At 37.5% G+C, this 20,656-nt stretch overlaps 1 protein-coding gene across 3 annotated transcripts in view; it reads left to right on the top strand.

Annotated features, from left to right (window-relative positions):
- PLPP1 (phospholipid phosphatase 1) overlaps window positions 1-20,656 on the top strand; it is an 88,408-nt gene that overhangs the window by 42,371 nt on the left and 25,381 nt on the right. For 2 of the 3 annotated variants that reach the window (XM_042986813.1, XM_042986815.1), the window contains 2 exons: window positions 10,809-10,960; window positions 16,491-16,771. In XM_042986813.1, coding sequence (XP_042842747.1) covers window positions 10,809-10,960; window positions 16,491-16,771 — 433 coding nt within the window. The remainder of the gene's footprint in view (window positions 1-10,808; window positions 10,961-16,490; window positions 16,772-20,656) is intronic. The other variant, XM_007079942.3, reaches the window with a different exon arrangement.

Raw genomic sequence — 20,656 nt, 5'->3', positions numbered from 1 at the left:
TTGAACGTCTTTTCATGTGGTTGCTGCATACCCATGTATCCTCTTTGGTGAAGTGTATGTTCAGTTTTTTGCTCATTTTCTGTTGAGATTTTTATTTATTATTATTATTATTATTATTAATATTTTTAACTGTGGATCTTCATTTATTCTGGGTGCGTAAAGTCTTTTGTTGAATATGTGATTTACAAGTATTTTTCCCCAGTCTGTATCTTGTCTTTTCATTCTCTTAAATGTCTTTTGAGAGTAAAAATTTTAAATTTTGGAGTATCAAGTTTACTGGTATTTTTTTCTTTTATAGACTTGCGTTTTTGGTATTATGTCTAAGAATTCTTCACTTAATCCTATTACAGAGACTTTTAAAAATATTTTCTTCTAGGGGTGCCTGAGTGGCTCAGTTGCTTAAGTATCCGACTCTTGATTTCAGCTCAGGTCACGATCTCACAGTTTGTGAGATTGAGCCCCACCTTGGGCTCCACACTGGGCATGGAGCCTGCTTAAGATTCTCTCTCTCTCTCTCTCTCTCTCTCTCTCTCTCTCTCTCCCTCTCCCTCTCCCTCTCCCTCTCCCTCTCCCTCTCCCTCTCCCCCTCTCCCCCTCTCCCCCTCTCCCCCTCTCCCTCTCCCTCTCCCCTTCAGCCCCTCCCCTGCTCACACTCTCTTTTTCTCTCTCAAAAAAATGTTCTCTTCTAAAAGTTTAGAGCTTTCTGTGTTGTTCTGTATATCTCTGTGATCCATTTTGTGTAAAGTTTTATATGAAGTAAGAAGTTAGATTGAGGTTCATTTTTTTTATGTGTGTATGAATAACCGATTGTTTGAATATCATTTGCTGAAAAGACCCTCCTTTGTCCACTGACTGACTTTTGTACCTTTGTAAAAAAAAAAAAAAAAAAAAAAAAGTTGGCTATACTTGTGTGGATATATTTCTGGACTTTGTTCTTGCTTTATATATATATAGATATAATATATAGATATAGACATAATATCTATAGATATAGATTTCTATATATAGATATCTATATATAGAGAGATATATCTATATCTATATATGTAGAGATATATATAGATATCTATATATAGAGAGATAGATATAGATATCTATATATAGAGAGATATATATAGATATCTATATCTATAGATATCTATATCTATATATTATATCTATATCTATCTATCTATATATATCTTTCCTTCCTCTTATACCACATGTCTTACTGTAGCTTTATTTTGGGTGGTAAAAATATATATTGAGTAGCTAAAAATCAAATGGAGAAAAAAATAGGTACATTTTTCTCAGTAAATTTCAGGAAGTGTGAGTCCTCTAGCTTTGGGTTTTTTTTTTTTTTTTTTAGACTTGTTTTAGCTGTTTCCCTTGTCTTTCCACATAAATTTTAGAATCAGTGTATCTACAAAAAAAATATGGCTGGAATTTTGATAATAATTGCATTAAAGCTGTAGCTCAATTTGGGGAGAATTGACATCTTGAACTTGTTATATCTTCCAATCCATGAAGATGATGTCTTTCTATTTATTTAGGAAAAACAGTCCTTCATCAGTGTTTTGTTGTTTTCAGCATATAGATCCTACATATACTTACTTAGGTTTATAACTTAGTATTTAAGTTTTTTGAACTGTTATTAATGGTATTGTTGGCTTCTAATTGTCCATTGCTACTATATAGATTGTGATTGACCTTGCTACACACACACACACTAGTTCTAGGAGTTTTGGGATAGATTCTTTGGGATTTTCTATACTCCCCTACTTTTAATTCAGCCTTACTGGCTGCCTTTTCTCTTTATTCTTTTCAAGTTCCTTCTCCTCCTGACTTTTTAATTTTGGAGTGCTCTGGGTATCAGTTCTTTGGTCTTCTTTTCGATCTGTACCAATTTCTTGGTGATCTCATCCAGTTTCATAGCTCTGAAAACCACCTCTGTGACAAATTTATATCTTCATTTTGGACCTCTCCCTCAGTGGGCTTACTGGCTAACTGTCTACTGGATATGTCTACTAATGAGCACCTCAAACTCAGTACATCCAAGTTTCAACTCTTGGAGCTATCTGTTGCCCGCTCTGATATTCAGTCTCCAATATTCCCTGTCTCAATTAATTTAACTTTATTATTATTATTTTTTAAGATTTTATTTTATTTTATTTTTTTAAGTAGGCTCCACACCCAGTGTGGGATTCAAGCTCACAATCCCAAGATCAAGAGTCACATGCTCTACTGACAGAGCCAGCCAGGCACCACCCCCCCCCACCCCTTCCCCAAGTTAATTTAACTTTAAACTTTTGGTCTCTCACATGGTAAACATCAGCGTCATTCGTGATTCCTCTTTTATCACACTTATATCCAGCCCATCCTTCATTAAATACTATTGGCTCTACTTTCAAAATGAATCCAGGGGTGCCCGGGTGTCTCAGTCAGTTAAGTGTCTGACTTGGGCTCCAGCTCGGAGCCTGCAGCCTGCTTTGGATTCTGTATCCCTCTCTCTCTCTGTCCCCTCCCTGCTTGCTCTCTCTTTTTCTCTCTCTCTGAAAAATAAATAAACATTAAAAAAAAATAAAGGGCACCTGGGTGGCTCAGTCACTTGAGTGTCCAGCTTTGGCTTAGGTCATGATCTCACAGTTCTTGAGTTAGAGCCCCTCATCAGGCTCTGTGTGGACAGCTAAGAGCCTGGAGCCTGCTTTAGATTCTGTGTCTCCCTCTGTCTCTCTGCCCCTTTCCTGTTCTGTCTCTCTCTCTCTCAAAAAGAAAAAAAAAAAATCAAAATGAATCCAGAACTTGACCCTATAAGATCTGTGCTGAATCTTGGTTCCTCCTTGCCTCAAACTAGTGCCTGGTACAGAGTAGTAGGAACCCACTTAATTGTTGAATGATTGCTTGTTTATTAAAGAAATGGTACTCAAGGCTTTGAGATTTTACCTTCTCTATTTGAATTATAATATCCCTTAATGTTGACAAAAATAACAGTTATTTTTATATCTTCCTTAAATTTCTTGAATTCATAAGACTTCTGTTACAGACGGAATTCTTTAACATTTTGATTTGTATACAGAATTGTGTTCAAAGGTAGTTAATACTAAGCTTTTCAGAGTTCTTTCTTTAAGATTTAGTGGTAGTTTTAAAATAGGAAAATGTTCTAGTTTCGGTTAATTTAAGTTCTAATTTATTGTGTTGGTTAAATTATTTTTAATTTTTAAAAAAACCATCTCTTCAGTAAAGATTAATATTAATGAAATATACTCATATCAGTGCTCTGTTAACATGAGGGTATGTTATATATAAGGTGACTGTTCTGAATTGTTTACAGCAAAAGAAAGATTCAGTGCTTTAAAAAAACTGATCTTCATTTCCTTTTCTTGACTCTTGTTTTTTGGTGTAGTTCACTAATTGTTTTTGTTTCTAGTTCATTCCCTCTCTTTCCCAAACTTTATTTTATCACGTACTCCCATGTACCCAAGTACACTTTATTATATGTGTGAATGGGGCAGAGTGCCTTCACAGGTTCTCTTGAATAGTCACCACGGTTTCGTTCTCGTTAAATTTTTTTTTTTAATGTTTACTTATTTTTGGGAGAGAGAGATGCACACACAACACAAGCAGGGGAGGGGCAGAGAGAAGGAGACCCAGAATCTGAAGCAGACTCTAGGATCTTAGCTGTCAGCAGAGAGCCTGATGTAGGGCTCTAACCCACGAATCGTGAGATCATGACTTGAGCCGAAGTCAGAAGCTTAACCAACTTAGCCATCCAGGCGACCCTCATTCTCTTTAAATATATGCAGAAGGAAAAGAAATTAAGCATTGACATATTCTTTTTATTATCTTTTTAAGTACGATTATATTTTAGGTCCTCACTAGCATCTTTGGCAACTGGTATTTTCAAAATTGACTCTTTCCTACTTGGAATTTTCCCCATTGGTAAGTAAACAAAGGTATATTTTCAAATGACTTAATAAAGAAGGTAGACTAAATGAACACACACCTCCAGGGGCACCTCGGTGGCTCAGTTGGTTAAGTGTCTGACTCAGGTCATAATCTACCAGTCTGTGGGTTCGAGCCCTGCATCAGGCTCAGTGCTGACAGCTCAGAGCCTGGAGCCTCCTTCAGATTCTGTGTCTCCCTCTCTGCTCCTCTCCCACTAATGCTTTGTTTCTCTCTGTCTCTGTCTCAAAAATAAATAAACATAAAAAAATTTTAAAAAACAGTGTGAGGTATCAAAAATAATAATAGACCCATTATCCTGCAGTTTAGTCTATACCTTTCGGTTCTTTACATTTCCTGTCTCCATCTCCATCCTTCCCTTCTTGTTCAGGAATTAGGAGAAGAATATGATCATTGAGGTATTTCACAAAAGGACATCATTCTCTCTCTGTTTGGTGGTATCTTATATCTCCCAGTGGGGTCTGTTCATGTTCCAGGCTGTTGAGGTATGGTACCTGACATCTTTGTGTCAGGATTTTTCAGACTGATGCCTAATGCTCTTAGCCTTGGGGCAGTGTACCCCTTAATGATTTGCTGCTGTGGACTCAGGAGTTGCATGCCACTCTTTCCTGAGCATCAGATAGTTTTATATCCCTGTAATGTAGTACCATTCTGTAGTAAAAAGGAACAGGATCTCAGTCTATGCTACACCATGGATGAACCTTAAAACATTATTTTATGGAGGCATTTGTGTAGTTTTCACTATTAGAAGAGCTCCCTTTATAGTAAAAAAGTTCTTTTTTTTAAACTTGTTTTATTTTTTATTTTTTAAAATTTACATCCAAATTAGTTAGCATGTAGTGCAACAATGATTTCAGGGAACAGATTCCTTAGTGCCCCTTACCCATTTATCCCATTCCCCTCTCACAACCCCTCCAGCAACCCTCTGTTTGTTCTCCATATTTAAGAGTCTCTTATGTTTTGTCCCCCTCCCTGTTTTTATATTATTTTTGTTTCCCTTCCCTTATGTTCATCTGTTTTGTCTCTTAAAGTCCTCATATGAGTGAAGTCATATGATATTTGTCTTTCTCTGACTAATTTCACTTAGCATTATACCCTCCAGTTCCATCCACGTAGTTGCAATTGGCAAGATTTCATTCTTTTTGATTGCCGAGTAATACTCCATTGTATATACTCACCACATCTTCTTTAGCGATTCATCCATCAATGGACATTTGGGCTCTTTCCATACTTTGGCTATTGTTGATAATGCTGCTATAAACATGGGGGTGCATGTGTCCCTTTGAAACAGCACACCTGTATCCTGTGGATAAATGCCTAGTAGTACAATTGCTGGGTCGTAGGGTAGTTCTGTTTTTAGTTTTTTGAGGAACCTCCATACTGTTTTCCAGAGTGGCTGCACCAGCTTGCATTCCCACCAACAATGCAAAAAAGATCCTCTTTCTGCATCCTCGCCAACATCTCTTGTTGCCTGAGTTGTTAATGTTAGCCATTCTGACAGGTGTAAGGTGGTATCCCATTGTGGTTTTGATTTGTATTTCCCTGATGATGAGTGATGTTGAGCATCTTTTCATGCGTTGGTTGGTCATCTGGATGTCTTCTTTGGAAAAGTGTCTATTATGTCTTTTGCCCATTTTTTCACTGGATTATTTGTTTTTTGGGTGTTGAGTTTGATAAGTTCTTGATAGATTTTGGATACTAACCCTTTATCTGACATGTCGTTTGCAAATATCTTCTCCCATTCTGACATTTGCCGTTTAGTTTTGCTGATTGTTTTGTTTGCTTACAGTAAAAAAGTTCTTAACTACAGTTTCTCAGTTTTGCTGGACACCCCACCACCAGTCTTTCTAACTAACACTGTTGTTTATATCATGGTTTTGAGATTCTGAGTACTTGTGCAGAGGAAGTTAAAGATGGTGTGTGACCATGTTCTTATATTGTCTTTTCCTATCTCTGATAAGGGATGGAGAAGTGGTCTTGTGGTATTTAGTTGTTGGAAGTGGTGAGCTACCATATCACATACCCTCTTTTGAACTATGATAAGTATTCACTTGTAGAATGCTGTACTTACCTGTGGGTAAGTATGAGTTTACCATGCAGAAAATCTGACTCTCACATGGGCTAATATGACTAGCCACATGGGCATATTAAAAAGCAGAGTGTAGGAATGTAAAGGGGTAGAGCCATTTGGGAAAATAGTTTGGCAGTTTCTTAATAAGTTAAACATGAACCTAAAACAGAAATATATGCTATATGACTGAGCCATTCCATACTTAGGTGTCTACTCATTAGAAAGGAAAATCTATGTTCACACAAAAACATACACATAAATGTTTATAGTGGTATTAGTCATACTAGACAAAAACTGAAACAACTGAAATATCCATTAACTGGTGAATGGATAAACCAAATGTTGTATATATATACATATAGTATGATACTATTTAGCAATAAAAAAGGAACAAAGTACATGCTACAATGTGGATGAACCTCAAAAAATTATGCTGAGTGATGTGAGGACTTAGAAAATACTACATATAATATGATTCCATTCATTGGAAATGCTCAGAAAAGGCAAATCTATGTAAACACAGAAAACAGATGAGTGGTTGCCTGGGGTTGGTAGTGGGAGCAAGGATTGAATGCAAATGAGCTCATGAGAATTTTTAGGGTAATGAAAAAGTTCTAAACCTGGATTGTGGTGATGGTTGTGCAACTTTGTAAGTCTACCCAAATCACTGAATTATGTATTTAGAGTGGATGAATCTTATGGTATGTAAACTATACCTCAGTAAAGTTTTGTTTTGTTTTTTTCCAAAAGGAAATGAAAGTGAATTTTGCAAACTTAAGTATTAGGAGAAACATGGTTTGACGAATGTAGTCATCTGACTAATGATGAAAAGGGATTGTTTTGGAGATGTAATCTTTGAGGTAAAAGGAAAAGGGTGTTTGATTTACATTGACAAAAGGGTAAGTGGAACCCTTTTGCCTAGAAATGTACGGTTAATACTGAAGATAGCATCATAAGTCTTAAAATTTTGCACTTCTCCATATTTATGTACCCTGTGGCTGTTGGAGTAAATTGCTATTATGTAGAATAACCTTTTCGGAGCAGTTTGTCAAGGACCTTAACATTTATATCTGTTCGCCTACAATTCCACATAAAAAATATATTCTCAGGAAATAATTAGAACTGAAAATAAGAATTAGTATTTGGAAATGTTCACTGTAGCATTATGTAGCATAATCAAAAAATTAGTAATCTATATGCTGTCAGAGTAGGAAGAATGTTTATAATTATTTTAGTTATGGCTCTGTTGTTTGCAAGGAGATTTCCTTTCTAACTAGCTTTTGTTGAAAGGATACAAGACACTCAAAGTTCAAAACAGCAAGATGGGTGGGACCCTTTGACAATGCTGAGCCAAGACTGCTTTCCCCATTTCTCGCTCTTAGGGGCCAGGCTGGTCATTCTGTCTTCCTTGCAGTCCTGCTTTGTCCTCAGCATTTTCTTTTGCCAGTCTTTCTTGTGCATGGTTCAGTGCTGCTTGCCAGCTCTGACTGAGTCAGTCTTTGTTCCAATGCCAAAATTTCCAGAGGACGAATCTGGACGTGGTCACTGACCCTAAGTGGGTCAGTGAACAACTGGTTATTTGGTCTTCTCCATTCCCTTTTTGGGCTCTACATTCAGTTTTAGTGAAAATGAAATGGTGTTGGATAATGGCAGTGATGTAATAGATCTCATGGACTTATATGAGGGATTGCAAATATTAATTTGGAAATATTTCTAAGGCCTTCTGTGATACAATTGCTTTTCTTTACTCACACTCTCAAAAGAATAGTGTACATTTGTGGTATATTCCTGCTTATTGTGTGTGTGTGTGTGTTTTAATCATTCCTTACTAAAATCTCTGTGGTTTGGTTACCACCCTTTTTTCCTTATTAAAACCACTTCTACTAAGTCTGGTTGTTAAAAATGTGTTGGATGCTGTGGACCAGTTCACCACCTCCTGAGATGCTCTCTCTGGACTTGGCCTCAGTGATGTTATTCTCTCTTGACCTTTTTTCCGCCTTCCAGGTTTGCCTCAGTGGATCTTCCTCCTGTGCTCATTCCTTTAATATTGCCATTGCCAGGTGCCTCACCCTCCACTTCTTTTCACTTCCTGTCTGTCCTGCAGAGTTTCTCTTACCCTTTGGCTTCAGAAATCCTTTATATCCCCAAATCTATCTTTACCAGACAATTTCTACTGAGATTCTGATTGTGGTTACCACCATTTTTTTTGAATATTATCAAAGCTTCTCTTTTGAAGCTTCATAGCTTTTTGTACCTCTTTTTATTCTCTGTGACGGTTATGTATGTATTGTGCCTTACTCAGTTTTGTATTCCTGGTAGCACCTACCAGAATTCTTTGAGAATGGATTCACTCAATATTTTTCCATTTGTGTATTCCTGTTTTTAAAAATGGACTAGTTATACTTGTATGTGATTTTGTTTCCTTCTATACTAAAAAAAAAAAATACCACAAACCTTTTTTCTAAATCTAAAAATAATTTTCAACATAATCTTTGTGGTCAGAGGGAAAAAAATCAACTTGGTGGATATGCTTGCTAAGAACATTTTTCAATATATTTGGGTTTATTAAGAGGAATTTTTCCTGAGAATAAGGACATAAAGTCTACTGCACTTTGGACACTAATTATATGTGGATTTAATTTCCATACTAGATATCTTGTCTTACCACAAAAAAAGAAATCATTGAAAAATTCAACTAATTCAGAAATATGCAATGTAGAGAGTGAAAATTTCCATTATTATGTGTAGATTTGAATTGTGGACATGGTGATTCTTTGTGAATACAAAATAAATTTGCTCATTGGGTAAGAGTATGGCTATTGAAGGATGAATGTTTTGTTACTATATGGGGCAGGCAATAACTGAAATCATCTATCTGCTTATTAACCTCCACAGTGTGTGCTAAGGATAAAATGTTTGTGCTCACCTGTGGTATCTGTATTAAAGTCTTGGGCATTTTGTCACATTCCTCTGAATGCAGACAGGTTGGTGAATCAGAGGATAGTCTGAAATCAGATATGAGAGGTGGTATAAGGGTCTGTTAGCAAAGTCAGTTGTAGTTTAATTTTCTTTCTTTCTTTTTCTTTTCTTTTTTCTTTTTTTGGTAATTGTAGCATTTACTATAAGTATGCCTTTGGGAACCTTGTGAATGTCTTAAAGACTTCTAATGGGTGGCCACTCTTGGCAAATAGCTTAATACAGAGATATAAACTTCAGTTTATGTATTCAGGGTATAAATGAAAAGCAGGAAGATAAATAACTCCGAATGTGCTTTTTTTTGTTAATTTTTTTAAGTGTTTGTTTACTTTTGAGAGAGAGACAGAATGTGAGCAGGGGAGGGGCAGAGAGAGAGAGAGAGAGAGACAGACAGAATCAGAAGCAGGCTCCAGGCTCTGAGCTGTCAGCCCAGAGCCCAACATGGGGCTTGAACCCACAAGCCAGGAGATCGTGACCTGAGCTGAAGTTGGACGCTTAACTGAATGAGCCACCCAGAGGCCCTCCTCCCCACCTTTTTTAACGTTTATTTATTTATTTTGCAAGAGAGAGAGCACAAGTCAGGGAGTGGCAGAGTGAGAGGAGGAGAGGGAGAATCCCAAGCAGGCTCTGTACATAGTGCAGAGCCTGACACAGGGCTCGAACTCATGAAACCCTGAGATCATGACCTGAACTGAAATCAAGAGTTGGATGCTTAACCAACTGAGCCACCCAGGCGCCGTAGAAAGTGCTTCTTTTCATTTGGCCCTTTTAGATAGAACATACTTGATATTTGTAGTAATGATACTCAGGCAGGGGGGCAGAGTTATAGTTGTCATTCAGCCTTTGGGGCGTTAGTGGAGTTAATGAGAACTGTAAATGGTTGTCAAGACTTGTAGTTTCATGGAAAGAACATTTGAATATATAGTGAGTGTGATAGCTTGATGGTGATGGCATTACTGCTGGGAGAATGGGTCTCTGAGGGAGAGAATCTTCCGCTCTTGGATAAATCTTGACACAGACCTCATGTAGAAGGTTTTTGCTAATTTAACACTCTTACAGGGCATTCCTAATCAGTATGCTTCATGTTAATCAGTATGTGTGCTTCAGTAAAGTAAAGGAGAAATGAATTCTTAAAGTTGACTTTTAGGGAAGAGACATTTTAATTTTAGGAGGTGTGAGACATGATCTTCAGGGAAAACAGTGATGAAACCAGAGAGAACAGTCTTTTGGAGTTTTTGTACTTGACTCCATTGTCTGTTATTTCTTAAACTTGGTTTAAGTTCAGGTCCTTTTCATAGCAGCTCTAAACTTGCTGTAGACGGTATAGAAAAGAGTGGATAACACATTTTTTAGATACTCTGTAGCTTAGCCGTGACCATGTCCTGTCTAAATGTGGTAGTAATGTAGAGACAAAAAGGGGAATATCAAAATTCTGTTCTCCTTTTGGAAGCAAAGTGTGTGACAAATTGGTTTGGGAATAGTGTTGAAAGTCCTGTGATTAAACAGCAAACAAGAGCATGAGAAGGGAATTGTTTTGTTTTGTTTTTTTTGTCTTCCCTAAAATCGGCTTAGTTTATTTGGGTAAGAAGAAAGGAAGAAGATGCTCTTCGTTAAATTGGTTAAGCATTGTTCTTTCTACCTTCTTAATCTAAACTGTAATCTTTTTAACTTCTATTGCATGCATTGCTGCATTTCCTTTTTACGTGTGCTCTTATTTATTTTCATGGCAAATGCATTTTTAAACAGTCTCTGGGATAATTATTGCCATTAATTTTCATATTTCTATTTTAATGATATTTTCATTTATTCCTTTTGCTAGCTGGATTGCCTTTTGCAATTCTTACTTCAAGGCATACCCCCTTCCAGCGAGGAATATTCTGTACTGATGAGTCCATCAAGTACCCTTACAAAGAAGACACCATACCTTATGCGTTATTAGGTGGAATAATCATTCCATTCAGTATTATTGTTGTAAGTCAAATCCACTTTTCCAAGTTTATCACTTTTGGGCAATTGGCTTAATTTTGTGTTAATCTGTTAATTATTGAATGCATAAATGTCCAAAACAATGTGTGTTTTTTCGAACCTTTAATTGAAGGTGTTACTTGATCAAGAAAATCTCAGCTGTTGTAAGTGGGACCAAAGGAATAACAATGTATAATTAGAAGAACCTCACTGAAAGTGTGTAGCTTTTATGCTAATCTTTTTCAGAGTCCCTGTGATGTGTAGAGCTCTCATTTGCTATTGGTGCAGTAGTCACGAAATAGATGAATGTTATAGCAGTGTGTTTTTAGCATACTTTATACCCTAGGGTATTTTATAATTTGCGGAATCAATGTATATATACCTACTTTCTAGTTACTGAGTTCTAAAAAATCACAAGTAACTAATCTTAAGACTTCATTCTAACCCATGTTACTTTAAAGAATTTTTATTTTTTAGAAAACTTTTTTTTAACATTTACTTATTTTTGAGGCAGAGAGAGACAGAGCGTGAGCAGGGAAAGGGCAGAGAGAGAGGGAGACAAAGAATCCGAAGCAGATTCCAGGCTCTGAGCTGTCCGCATAGAGCCTGACGTGACGCTCAAACTCACAAACCATGAGATCATGACCTGAGCAGAAGTTGAATGCCCAACCGACTGAGCCACCCAGGTGCCCCTAAAGAATTTTTAATTTTTTTTTTTAACGTTTATTTATTTTTGAGACAGAGAGAGACAGAGCATGAACGGGGGAGGGGCAGAGAGAGAGGGAGACACAGAATCGGAAGCAGGCTCCAGGCTCTGAGCCATCAGCCCAGAGCCTGATGCGGGGCTCGAACTCACAGACCGTGAGATCATGACCTGACCCGAAGTCGGACGCCTAACCGACCGAGCCACCCAGGTGCCCCCCTAAAGAATTTTTAGATAATGGCACAAACTAGAGAGAAAAGCCAAAGTTCTATATATGATTAGCAGTGAACACAAGAAGTTTTATTGGTACTAAAACATAATAGCAACTATTGTTTTTAGAATTTCAGGTGGGAATGTTTAGAGAATGTGCTCCAGGGAGTAGACTTCAAGTGATTGGACTAGATTATTTTATAATGTCTTGACCTAGAGAGTCTGTGACTTAGATTAAATAGTTTTATGCTCCATAACTTATAACTTTAGAAAGAAGATTTATATGGTTTAAAGGAAAAAATATGGTCCCATTCAGGAGATAGGCTAACAAGATAACATATATGTCTTGTCTGTTTTGGAGTTTATTGAAAAAAAAACCCTTCATTTAGAAATGTAATGTGTGTGTGTGTGTGTGTGTGTGTGTGTGTGTGTGTGTGTGTGTGTTTTAAGTTTATTTTGAGAGAGACAGAGGGAGTGTGAGCAGTGGAGGGGCAGAGAGAAGGAGAGAGAGAATCTCAAACAGGCTCCATGCTGTCAATGCAGAGCCTGACATAGGATTCAATCTCACGAACCCCATGAGATCATGACCTGAGCTGAAATCAAGAGTCAGATGCTTAACTGACTGAGCCACCGAGGTGCCCCTAGAAATTTAATGTTTTATTCAAGAATAATCACAGTTCCTTATTAGCCTTGAGAATTAATCAACTCATAATTTGTGGTACATAATTAATAAAAGAACACCTTCATTATAAACAAGTTTGTTTCATGAGACTGTGAGTTCCTGTTCTTCTGGGTACCGTTGCTGCCTGCCATGGACCTGGGCATGGTGGATTCTGGCATGTCCCAGGTGCTCAGATAAAATAAGAGTAATTGCACAGTAATACTGGTTGGCTCTCCTGCAGTATGCTGAAGTTCTAAGAAATCAGCAGATCCCTTTGATCTAGATACATCTTAAACTGAATTCTTACTACTAAAAGAAAGAAAGTCAGGCCTATATGATTGTTCCTTTAAAGAGGCAGTAAGAGTAGTTTTTTATTTTTAAGTATATATGTTTCTGAGATACTATTTGAATATAAAATTTTTAGTAGGACACTTAGTTGCAAATATAGTTGACTCTTTAACAAGGTGGGGATTAGGAGCACTGACCCCCAGTGCAGTCATAAATCCATGTTATAGCTTTTGATGCCCCCCCAAACTTAACTAATAATAGCCTACCGTTACCTGGAAGCCCTACTGATAACCTAGTCAATTAACACACATTTTGTATGTTACATGTGTTACATACCATATTCTTACAATAAAGTATGTTAGAAAAAAGAAAAAGTAAGAAGATCCTAAAGAAGGGAGAATACATTTACAGTACTGTATTGTATTTATCAAAAATATCCATGTGTAAGTGGACCTGCTCAGTTCAAACCTGTGCCGTTTGAAGGGTCAACTTAGTAGCCGAGTTCATGCAGGATTGTCCCTTGGAGTACTCTAATGCTGCTGCAGAAGTATTTGTCTTTCATTTCTACTTGACTTCGCGTCTCGCTAAAAGGGATGCTGCACCAACAGAACTACAGAAAATCCATTACAGACCAAAGGCCTGCAGCAGGAAAGGTTGCTGACTGCGGGCAGCAAGTGTGGGGGTATGGTCTGCCCATCGAGGGCAGTGCCTGACACAACACTTAGTAAGGACTTGTTATTTACCTTTCATTAATTTGGAAGTTTTGACTCTTTCATCATGAGCTGTGAGAAAGTTATCTTTATGTTTAATAAAACAAATAAATTGAATATAGGTTTCTTTAAAAAAAAAAAGAGAACATACTGTTTAAAGGTGCTATCAAAGTCCTGTTCACAGAGCAGTGTTTTATGTAGTAATTAAACAAAAAATTAACTTTGTTCATTAACTCCACTTCCTTCAGGCAGCACTTGGTTAAACGTGTAAACATTTAATTTTATTTACTAGAAAATCTATCAGTTCTTTAAAAAAAATCAGGACTGTGATTCAGACTTCATACCTGTTCAATCTGATGAGACCATTTTGACTTTTCATACCCGTTCAATCCAATGAGACCATTTTGACTTTGGAAAAATATTCAGTAGAATAACGGGAATGAAGGTAGTTAGAGATATTTAGGAAGGAGTAGAAGTACACCAGTGATTTTAGACTACACCTTTGGGAAGGTGGACCCTGAGTGGAAGACACATAATACAGGGACACTGTAAAGATGTATAAATCCTTTTGGTTGATGGATTTTTAAAGGCGATGGTGAGAAAATAGTGTGGGGCATAGGTTATTTTGAAATGACTGAATTACATGTATTTAGGTAATTATTAGCTTTGATCTTTCAGAGTATTTGGTTTTAGTCCCCCAAACTTATCTTTATTTCTTTAATAATTTATCATATCTTTGGAGTATAAATAATGTGTAACAAGTGATCCCAGCTCTAAAGTAAGACTACAGTTAGCTTAGGTGTGGACTTCAAAAGGCTAAGCATTGGCATAAATGGTTCAAAGGGCAGAATAACACATTAAAATGAAACAAACATGGCTGTCATGTGTAGTGAAATGCACAGACACATCCCAACATTTAATTTGGAAAATCAGTTTAGAACTCGTCTATTTCCCTCAGTTAAGATAGAGGGCATAATAAAAAATGATGTACACTAGCCTAGTGTTTGTCAGCTTTAGCGCCCCTCTGCCCTTCCCCACCATTTAGGGTTAAGTTTCAGCTTACACTACTTCTGTGAATCAGTTTGTCATCTGTGCCCAGTACTCTGAATTCTCCTAGTGAGCTGACTTGCTGTCATCAGTGTCAAGACCAGGGTTTGGGTGGTCCTAAAAAATGATCATCATGCCTAGGAAGACTCCCAAAGATCAAGAGTTGGAAAACAGTTGAGTGCTTATGCAGGATGAACAGCAGACAGCTGAGGTGGGGATATTTCAGCTGCTCAGATTGTGGTTGATTAATAAACTTGGTTTATATTTTAAATGATCAAAGAACAATTCCATAATGAAACATGAGAGAAGTATTTTCTTGCTGTTGATCTATCAAGGCAGTTGCTGGAATATCTTAACAGTCAGAGGAGACAGTGTATACTTTAATACGGGGCTACCAGAGGCACTTGGGGAGAACCCTAAGCAAAATTGCAGAGGTGTGGTATCCCTAGAAGTGCATATGGTTTTTCTCTCCTGAGAAAAGGATCTGATTAAGTCATTCACATTAAGCACTATAATGAGGAATGTATTTCTGTGGGGCTTAATGTTGAAACTAAGGGTGTTTACCTTTTACCCAAGAGGCAACACTTTTAATTAAAATTTATTAACCATCTGCTCTGTTTTAGGCCACCGTGGTGGTACTGGCTTTCTATTCAATGACTAAAACTTCGTTCTTGCTTTTATACAATTCATAGTCTACAATTCACAGTTGTTAGAGTTCTAACATTCTAATTATGGAATCCTAGGAGCCATGGAGACAGATGAAGAAATCTCTTTCAGAAGACAACCATTTATTTTACCTATGATAAGGCTGACCCTGAAGATAATTGGAAATTATATCCACTACATGGAAATGTTTGAATTTTCTGTAAAATTGTTAATGAAAATTTAAGACAAAGCCATGAAACTAGTTTGTATCTTAAGCACAACTTTGTGACTTGTGTCTCCCCACTTCCACCAATATCAGCAAGCTGACTCTTGTCATTTAACTATTTATTTTGGTCTCAAGTGGCTAGAACGTGGATTATTTTATCAGAAAGTATGAATTTTTTTATAATTTTGCCTTTCAGTATTTTTTGGATTTCTTAGGGTTTTGGTCTACGAGCTTGTCAAGTATTTGGAAGCCTTTTTATGCCTTTAAACTCACTACCAATGGCCTATGCTGACACATGCTCTACTGGAAGCGGTGGGTGCGGGGGGGGGGGGGGGCTTTGTTGTCTCCACTTTTAGTGCCAAACAAAGTCAGTGAAAAATAAAGAGGAAAGAGTCACTTGAAATATTTTCTTGGAGAAGGAGACCATCAAATGTATGTTTGATCAGTTAATGAGACTTGCTAAGAAAGCCAGGCCTACAAGTCTGTAGAGGCAGGACTGGGAGGCTATGTGTCAGCTGATCTCTGCCCTCTGTACCCTTTGGCCTCCATGTTAGATCTCTGCTTTTATATTAGTTTACTCCCTGAAAGTATTTTACTTTTTAAAATATGATGGATGTGTTTGATTCAGAGGAATGTTTGATAAAAATGAAGACTGCCAGAAAAAGTACTATATAAGGGATATTCTAATTGGGGAAGTTTGTCTTCTTTTAACAAACCATGGTTTTTGTTCTCTGTGATACATCATTGCGTATTAAAACTCACTGTATTTGAGTACAAGAAAAAAAGTAAGATCGTATTGTTTCAGGTAGAGTTTGAAATTGTTTTGGCCATTGCTTTTTAAGCAGTATCCACAATTCATCTAGCACCTTTTTTCATGGTTTAGATTTAGCTATCCTAACTGACTCTCCATTTGCAAATGGAAAAAAAAAAGGTGGTGTTTTTAAAATAAAGATTTTATTGTGATTTATCATTTTATTTTCTATTTTTTATTTTGCTTAAGTGCCTGGTTCCTGCTTTAACATACTATTTTTCTGTTTGTTTTTCAGATGATTGTTGGAGAAGCCCTGTCTGTTTATTATAACCTCTTGCACTCGAATTCCTTTATCAGGAATAACTACATAGCCACTATTTACAAAGCCATTGGAACATTTTTATTTGGTGCAGCTGCTAGTCAGTCCCTGACTGACATTGCCAAGTATTCAATAGGCAGACTGCGGCCTCACTTCTTGGATGTTTGTGACCCAGATTGGTCAAAAATCAACTGCAGTTCTGGTTATATTGAAAACTACATATGTCGAGGGAATGCACAAAAAGTGAAGGAGGGCAGGTGCGTGTTAAATCCTTAATGTTTGTTTTATCTTGTGCATTCTTGGGAAATAAGGTTCCAGAAACTGGAGATGAGTTAGCCACTAGCTTAAAGAGAGAACTAGTGTAGTTACTGGGACGTGAATTGAGACCATTTTTTGACCTATTATCTTATTCTTTTTTCCCCATTTTTGCCCTACTTTCTATTTAAGAGCATTTTAATGCAAGTCTTTGCATGTCCAATGAATAATAATGTAAAATGAACTTGGTATGTCATATAGTTCAGGACCAGCAAACTTTTTCTTAAGGCACCAGGCAGTAAATATTTAGGTTTTGTGGGCCATTTGCTTAATTTGACAACTGTCCAGCCGTACTGTTGTACCAGGAAAAACCCATCACAGACAATCCTTGAACTAATGGCTTTGGTTATATTCCAATAAAATTTTATTAACAGAAACAGTGGCTGCTCCAGGGGTTATAGTTTGCTGACTTTTGATGAAGTCCAGTTGTGTATTAAGTTCTGCTCAGTCTCTTAGTATTTTTCGAGAATATTTTTATAAGGACACTTTATATCTTGACAGCTTTTGGTCTTAGGGTTGCCTTCTTTTAATATCCTTCATGGGCTCCTTTCTATACCTGGAGCACTGTTAGGAATGAATGAAACAGATGTGTGGAACCCAAAAGGTCCAACTCTTTTAATGTATAGATGAGGAAACGGAGGCCCAGTAACATTAAATAAAATCACTAATTAGTAGGAGAGCCAGTTTCCCATCTCAAGTCTCAGCATTGTCACCTTTATTTTTTCTATATGGTTGACCTTGTAATTTTAAAGTAGCTATCACTTTACGTTAGTTATTCATCATCCAACAAAGACTTTTCTCTGGGTAAAACATCCTTTGACTGTTTCTCATATATGATTCTCAGACGTTTTATTATCCCTGTTGGTTCTCTTATAAGCTACACAGGCCTTATAGTAGCTCCTAATTTTTAAATTTAGTAGGGATGAAAAAACACTTTACTTAACTAAGAGTATACACTGTGCTGTGTGCAGGAGATTCAGCAGTGAACTAGAAGGCTGTGGTTCTCATCTTCATGGAGCTTAGTCTAGCATGGAGGACTTATATTAAACAAGTGATGGCAGTGGAAGAGAACCTCCTTGTTGATAATGAGGCCAGAGAATAGAGAGGCTATTGAATGGCAAGCTTTGAGGTGATCATAGGAGGACTGATACAGGGGTATAAAGTCCTAATGAATGAAGGAGGGAGAAGTGACTAATGCAGTAGGGAATTGAGAAGTAGATAGCAGAAAGTAGTATTGTTGAATTTACGTAAGCAAGCATTTTTATGAGGGCTAGAGGAAGAATGGTGCAGAAATGGCTTTGAGGAGTAATGAAATTACCAATACCAGCCCTGGGCTCTTAGGGTGTGAGATGTGGAGATCTCATTCTCTGCTCTGAAAGCACTATAGTGTCTGAGGGAAAGTTCTCAGATTTAATGACTAGGAGGTTAAGCGACCTTTGGTGAAGAGTTTGAAGACCCAGGGAAATACAGAGGACTATCCATGCTTGTCTCTCTAATATCTCTCCTGCATAGAAAAACTCTAATGTTTTCTCTTGGCCAGGGGATTCAAGAAAGTCACCAGGTAATAAGGGTTTACCTAAACTCCAGAAAATACCATTATAAATGATTCTTAAAGGACACAGACTCTTCACACATGTACTGTTTCTCTGGTTCAGGGGCATAAATCTTGGCTCAAAACTTTCTTGTAACAATATGTCTTTTTTGTAAATTTTTTTAAATGTTTATTTTTGAGAAAGAGAGCACAAGGTTGGGGGAGGGGCAGAGAGAGAGAGGGAGACAACAGAATCTGAAGGAGGCTCCAGGCTCTGAGCTGACAGCACAAAGCCTGACACAGGCCCGAAACCCACGAACCACAATATCATGACCTGAGCTGAAGCCAGACGCTCAATTGAGTCACCCAGCACCCCTGTAACACAACAATATATCTTATTGAGAGGTTTTTCTTTCTTATATAAGCCATTTGGACAAAATGTGAAATAATATAATTTATTTTAAATAGCATAAAAGTAATTACATTTTTCAGTCTATACATGTCCAATTATGTATCTCTTCCTAGTGTATCTAAATTGGCCAGCATGTACTATTATACTCTGATGACTTAAATACATGTAGGTTTTTTAACACTTTACCCTTTAAAGTTTCTTCAGCAACCCACATTTTGAATGAGAAGATCTGTTGGTAAGCTTTCGGGCTCTGAAATAAGGAAAATCAAACCTAGAAATGAAATTTTAAGAAAATTTTGTGTGTTCTGAGAAAAATGTGATTTCCATTAATGTTTCCAGCATAATTTAGGTGTTGCTGCAGTTTCAGAGCTTTGTAACATTGGTGCATAACTGTGGCTTTGCTTTGCTATTCTATTGTGGAGCATAATTTGGTTGGATTCAGGCTTTCCTATTGCTTTTGTTGAATTTTACAAGTCAGGATGCCAAAAACACAAAAACATGTCAGTCTAGACATTGTCTGTAATATATTAGGATTATAGTATAATCTCCTTTAGTATGTTTCTCTACACAGCCTGCCCCCTGTACTTTTAATTATAAAATTACAATGCTTAACGTTGGAGAGAAGGGAACATAAGCACCCGAAATGAGTCATTTTTGTTGACAATAAATGAGTCACAGTTACATCTAGGGGTGAGAGTACTCTTCTACAATTTTGGCTTTTGGTCTTGATTTTTTCCCCATTTGTTCTCTTATTTTCTTCTGTTCCCTTCTACTCCTTCTGCCCTTCCTGCCTGTTTGCACGGTCTTGTGGTCTCATATCACTGATGGACTTTTACCAGGCTTCATTTGTGGCCTTGGGTCCTAAACATAGAAGTGAGAACATAAATGGACTATAGTGGAATACTTACTCATTGTAATATCCAGAGAACTTCTCTTCATTTAAATTTAAATATTAAATTTAAAATTAATACCTGGGGATTTACTATAAATGAAAAGGGGCTATACTTGTAACTGTGGGACATCCAGCTGCCATTGCTTATGCCAAAGAGAATAGCATTACTTTAAGTCTGTGAAAAGAAATTACTCAAGAGCCCAGGTAGTTCAGACCTGTAGCACTCTGCCCAGGTGAAGATTCTCTTCAGAGAATCCTAAGGAGATGCTCTCAAAGAGAATCTTTAGACCAATGGCTCTTAAATGTTAGTAATTCATTAGAATCACCAGGAGGGCTTGTTAAACTACAGATTTCTAGGTTTCATCATCAGGTGTTTAATTCGCGAAGTGGAGGTGGAGGCTGAGAAGATGTGTTTCTAACACACTCCCAGAGGCTGCTGCGTCTGTGCTTAATCTCAGGACCACACTTTGTGAACCAGTGCTTTATATCCCCTGGATGATGGGAACACAAGCTTGCATGACATTTGTTATCTCAGGATGTAATGCAAGGTGAATTTCAGGTTGTGTACAACTAGCTTTGTTACTGAATGATCTATCACTGGCCACTAACTCAGGGAATGAGTGGGTGAGCCCTGGTGCTACTGGGGCGGATTGTTCTGTGCCAGGAACCCCAGGGGGGCTGGACAGCTCCTAGCTAGGTTTGCCAACACTGACCTCTCTGCCAGCAAGATGGACACCTACAGTGTTATAGAGAGAGGTTGGGAGCATACATGCAAGAGAGCAGGCAGGGAACACGTGATTGTGGGTTGGGGTCAGTATAGGTTCAGCCCATGATCCATGGGCAGGGAAGGGGACGTGTGGGGTATGGTCATTCTGTTGCTATCAAGGCTTTTCTGGTCTGGCGGTTGGGCTATTCAGGTCTTTGCAAAATGTCTTTGTCAGTGACTTAAGAAAGTGTGGTTAGAAATAAGCACTGTGGCTTTTCATTAGAAC

Source organism: Panthera tigris, chromosome A1 (assembly GCF_018350195.1).
Source record: "Panthera tigris isolate Pti1 chromosome A1, P.tigris_Pti1_mat1.1, whole genome shotgun sequence".
NCBI classification, from domain to species: domain Eukaryota; kingdom Metazoa; phylum Chordata; class Mammalia; order Carnivora; family Felidae; genus Panthera; species Panthera tigris.
The sequence above is the reverse complement of the archived record's forward strand: the minus strand, read 5'-3'. Positions and strand labels throughout refer to the sequence as shown.